This window comes from Gossypium hirsutum, chromosome D10, assembly GCF_007990345.1.
Source record: "Gossypium hirsutum isolate 1008001.06 chromosome D10, Gossypium_hirsutum_v2.1, whole genome shotgun sequence".
NCBI classification, from domain to species: domain Eukaryota; kingdom Viridiplantae; phylum Streptophyta; class Magnoliopsida; order Malvales; family Malvaceae; genus Gossypium; species Gossypium hirsutum.
The window spans coordinates 5071589-5076677 of record NC_053446.1 but is presented as its reverse complement, the minus strand read 5'-3'; the positions used below and the strand labels follow the sequence as shown (position 1 = coordinate 5076677).

General features: G+C 31.2%; 1 protein-coding gene across 1 annotated transcript; it reads left to right on the top strand.

Moving 5' to 3' along the window:
- Positions 1 to 2763: 2763 nt before the first annotated feature.
- LOC107913855 (nascent polypeptide-associated complex subunit beta) lies at positions 2764 to 4754 on the top strand. The gene is made up of 6 exons (XM_016842512.2): positions 2764 to 2949; positions 3554 to 3621; positions 3793 to 3941; positions 4064 to 4120; positions 4228 to 4266; positions 4359 to 4754. The coding sequence occupies exons 2-6, from the start codon at positions 3554 to 3556 to the stop codon at positions 4544 to 4546; spliced, it is 501 nt and encodes a 166-aa protein (XP_016698001.1). The 5' UTR covers positions 2764 to 2949; the 3' UTR covers positions 4547 to 4754.
- The last annotated feature ends 335 nt before the right edge of the window (positions 4755 to 5089 follow it).

The following is a 5089-nucleotide window of genomic DNA, read 5'->3' as shown; positions in this document are numbered from 1 at the left end:
ATATAATTGCTGGAAAATAACAGCATTAATAATAATTATTGAAATATTGCATTTATTTACCGTAAACTTACCTCGGTACAAAATATAGCCAAATTCACCTAGTTAGTCTTCAACTTTATTCTTTCCTTTGTCTAACCTCGAATTCCGTTCTTCTTGATATATAATAGCAAATTTAGTTTATTTAATACTCACATTCATCAAAACAGTCCTTGACTCAATTTTGGAAAAATTACAGTTTTACCCCTAGACTTTTGCATATTTACACTTTTGCCCCAAAGCTGGGAAATTAAACTTCATCTCTTATTCTTATATTTTATAACATGCTGAACATTTTTCCCTTCTATGACAACATCAAATTCTTACTCTAACACTTACTTATGAACATTAGGTATTTTTGTTGATTATGTCAATTTACTCGTTTTCACTTAAAATCGACTAGTAAAAATTGTTTAACATAATTTCTAGCTTCATATTCTATCATAAAATATCAAAATAAACATATTTCACCAATGGATATTTTTCCAAATATAAACCCTAGGTTAAATTATTGCTAGAATAAGCTAAATTAAGCTACCGAGATTCCAAAAACGTAAAGAACATTAAAAACGGGACTTGGAATCACTTACTATGAGCTTGAGAAAGTGAAGAAACCTTAGCTATGGCTTCCTTCAAGTTTTGGAGCAAGCAAGGATGATGAACACAATTTTTACATCTTTTTCCCTTTTAATTCTATTTATTTACTAAATGACTAAAATGCCCTTACTAAAAAAGTACTATTTCACTTATCTCATGTCCATTTTTGTCCATCACTAACTAATGTCCTAACTACCATACAAATACCTACAATTTAAAATTTCATAACAATTGGACATCTCTAACATGTAGAACTCAACTTTTGCACTTTTTACAATTTAGTCCTTTTGACTAAATTGAGTGCCCAAACGTCGAAATTTTTGAACGAAATTTTCAAAAAATAATTACGTGAAATTTTAGGCCATAAAAATATAGTAAAAATAAAATTTTCCTCATCGGATTTGTGGTCCCGAAACCACTGTTCCGACTAGGCCCAAAATCGGGATGTTACATTATTGCTTAGTGTATGATTTGTTTTCTCCGTGTGCAGGTATAGGTCAATTTCGAAATTACCGGAAGTGGTTCCAACATTCAACCAAAGATCTTCGACTCAGCAATGTTTATATAATCCCGTTTTGTTTAATATATGGCATGTACCTAGTTTGTGTCGGTTTTTGGTATAATATGTGATCTTGTGAACATTTGAAGTTAGAATTGGTATTTTGGAAATGGTTAATGGTGTAAAAGTAATTAGTATAGTAGTTGAAATGTTAAGTTTTCTTATGCATCTATATAAGGCATATAGTTTAATGACTCAAATGATAGAAATTGACTTGTATGTTAAGGTTAGTTTTTGAATTGAATAGTCAATTTGATGAATTGGTTGGGATGAAACATTCGTGGTAACATATGAGGTATTGAAAATGTGTTTTTATGTTTTTTGTAGGTTGAAAGTGAACTTGGCCAATTGGTTAGATCATTTTGGATTAGTACAGTTTGAATCATTTGCAAATATACAGTCATGTTGCGACGAGTAACCCCCGAAGTCTTAACGCCAACCTAAGATTTTGAAAACATTGCAATTTGGTTCTAATTCGACCTCGGGTTAGCAAAAAAGCTTTCGCAAGCTCGTATAGGATCCAAAAATGATTATATATCACATCATATGCATGTATTACTCATAAATAAGTGTTCAAGAGTATAAATTGAATGTAATTGATCATAGTTGCTCTGGTAACGAATGTGGTATCCTGTAGTTTAGACCTGACGATTAGGTCGGGTAAAGGGATGTTACATAAATTTACTAATAGTTTAGTAACCTTAGGTGTAGTTTACTCAAATATTTATTCACATGTAATGGTTAAGTTAATACAATGGATAAATATCAAAATTATATATGAACTTTGATTCAATGTCCAATTTGATATATGAATTTTGATTTTATGCAATTACACACATTAAACCGTGATTTTGATTCAATTCTACACATATAAAAAAATGTCTTCATTAATTTATTTTTATGTTGGATAGGTCTAATTATTTGTGTATTTAATATGTAAATGTAAAACGATATTATATTGATAATGATGTTTGTTATTTACAAAAATTAAATCAAATCAAAATCTCATGTATAAAATTACATAAAATTAAAATTCATATATAACATTGCATCATTGCTCATATATAGTTTTGGGATTTATCCCCTAATATAATGATCTATTGGTACAATAGTAACTATTTAAAAAGAGGGCATATGGTTGAAGTTTTATTAACCCAAAATAAAACATGGATAAAACACTTTTATACATGAACTTTGATTTTTTTAAATTTTATTCATGAAATTTTAATTTGATCAAATTCTCATAAATTATTAACAGAATTATTGATATAATATCATTTTATGTACATATATTGCATACATAAATATTCATATTTATCTAATATAAAATAATTTGATATATTTATTTATTTAAATGCATATAATTGAATCAAAATAAAAATTTTATATATAAATTTAATCTACAATTATAATTTTATATATATAATTACATAAAATCAAAATTCACATATAAAATTACACAAATCAAAGTTTTAAGAATAATTATGAGATTTGTCCCAGTAAAATAAAACGAAAATGGGAATGAACGACGTAATAAAAGATGAAGCTTGAGGGCGTCTGAACCGTCAGATCAAAATACTAAAAATCCAACGGCGGAGATAAAAACCCTAAAGGCATAAAAGTTGGAGCTTGAGGACAGGAACTTAAGCGTGCTCTTCTCACTGGGTTAAGTAAACCCTATTTTGTCACCCTACCTTTTCCAGCTGTAGTTGCAGTCGAAGTCGCGGCATATCCAGTTTAATACTCCTACCGTAAAGGTTTCAATATCTTAATTATCTCTTTCTTTTATCATTTGGTATCTACGTTTTGAATTAAAAAAAAACAGTTAAATGTATTTCATATCTGTCATTCTAATTTCAATCAATGGCTGATCTCTTTTCTTTAGATTGTTTTGGGTGACCCTTTTGTTTATAAATTTTGCGGGAAGTATTGTGTAAAAAAGCTTATCTTTCATATTCCTTTCATCTGCCAGAGGTTTTTGTTTGTTTGTTTAAATTTTTAGCTTAGTTTATACCTTATGCTTTAACTCTCAAATACAAAATTTTTTTATATTTCTTTAAATTTGCGTTGTCTATTTTTGTTTTCACCCTTTTTTTCCTGATTTTTTTCACATACAAAATTTACAGGCTTGGAAAAGGATAAGGCATGAGTTAGGAGTTGATTTCGTTTGTGTTGCCCTAGATTTTCTTGCCTATTTATGGTGCTTGATTGTTTCATATGCTTCATATTGTGTTTGATTTGTTTGTTTTAGTGCTTTTGATAAGCTTGTTACCTCAAGTATATCTTAGTTTTTATTGTGTGTATCTTGGGTCTTGATTTATTAATTTTTTTTATTGATTTGCTATTTACTCCTTTGGGCAGATGAACAAGGAAAGGCTCATGAAAATGGCTGGTGCAGTCCGCACTGGTGGGAAGGGTAGCATGAGAAGGTATGTTCATGGTTTGAAATTACATTGGATAGGGTAGCTATGTTAAGTTTTTTGCTTTATCTTCTCCAAATATAGGATGTAATTGTTGTTCAATATTTAGGGGGAGAGAGGTGGTTGAATTTTGACGTGTCTTTATAATTATTTTCTTGTTATTTTGACTTGTGTTAATAGAAAGAAGAAGGCTGTCCACAAGACAACCACCACCGACGACAAACGATTGCAGAGCACCCTTAAAAGAATAGGAGTGAATGCTATTCCTGCAATTGAGGAAGTCAACATATTCAAGGATGATGTTGTTATCCAGTTTATTAATCCCAAAGGTAGATACAGCTTTTTTGAAGTGGACTGCGTGTATTTGAACTATGATTCATACTTAATATTCAAACAATATTCTCAAAAGGTTTTTGTACAATAAACTAACATGTGATGGTCTATATATCAGTTCAAGCTTCTATTGCTGCGAACACCTGGGTTGTTAGTGGCTCTCCTCAGACAAAGAGTATGCATCTCTTAACTTTAAAGGCTCCCATATTTGATAAAAAGGAAATTTAACTCAAAAGGCATCATTACCTTTGTTGATCTGACGTGTGTTTTCCTGATTTCCAGAATTGCAAGATATTCTCCCTGGAATCATCAACCAGTTGGGTATGTGCACTTGACCCTGAACAGTTGTGTTTTCTTTTTTGGTGATTGTAAATTGATATCGGCTGTTTTGACCCTTATTCTATAACTTATAGGACCTGATAACTTGGACAACTTGAGGAAATTGGCAGAGCAATTCCAGAAGCAGGCACCTGGTGCTGGTGATGGTACCGGTACTGGTGCAGTTGTCACTCAGGAAGAGGATGATGAGGAGGTACCAGATCTTGTACCTGGTGAGACTTTTGAAGCTGCAGCAGAAGAAGGGCAAGATACTGCTAAATAGTGTTTTCTCTTTAATTTTATTGTGATATGTTTTGGTGGTTTTTGGTGCGCTTACCTTGTACTCTTAATGGTTTGGTTCAGAGTAAACCATTTTGTTTTCTAGAATTCCTATTATTATTGGCAATGGATTAGATGCATTTTTCCCAAAGGCCAATAGATTGTATTGGAATCCTAATCTATGCAGTAAATCTTATCTACAGTTTAAATTGCATGTGGCTGTAGGATCATTTTTATTTGATTTTCCAGAAAATGGATTAGGTTAAGTGCACTCGTTTGCCAAATTAAAGCATATATGAGCTAGTATTGTCACTAAAAGCACTGCTAGTTTGGCCAGCAAATGTTGCCGGTGAGGAACCTTACCTCTTATCCCAAGTCAGTTTTGATTGCACCATAGGTAGCCAAAAAACTTAAAACTATTTAGATTAGATCTCTATCTGGAAAAAAGACTCGATATATTTTTCCAGTTGATGCAATCTCGTGCTCCCTTTGTACTTAAAAAAAAAAAAGGACTATTGAAACTGTTAGTCATGTGAAAATCTTGAGA

Bases quoted from the DNA above. Each gene is read 5' to 3' on its own strand.
- LOC107913855 (XM_016842512.2), top strand. From the start codon at position 3,554: ATGAACAAGGAAAGGCTCATGAAAATGGCTGGTGCAGTCCGCACTGGT. The intron at 3,942-4,063 runs GTAGATACAGCT...TCTATATATCAG, and splicing joins CCAGTTTATTAATCCCAAAG to TTCAAGCTTCTATTGCTGCG. The intron at 4,121-4,227 runs GTATGCATCTCT...CCTGATTTCCAG, and splicing joins TGGCTCTCCTCAGACAAAGA to AATTGCAAGATATTCTCCCT.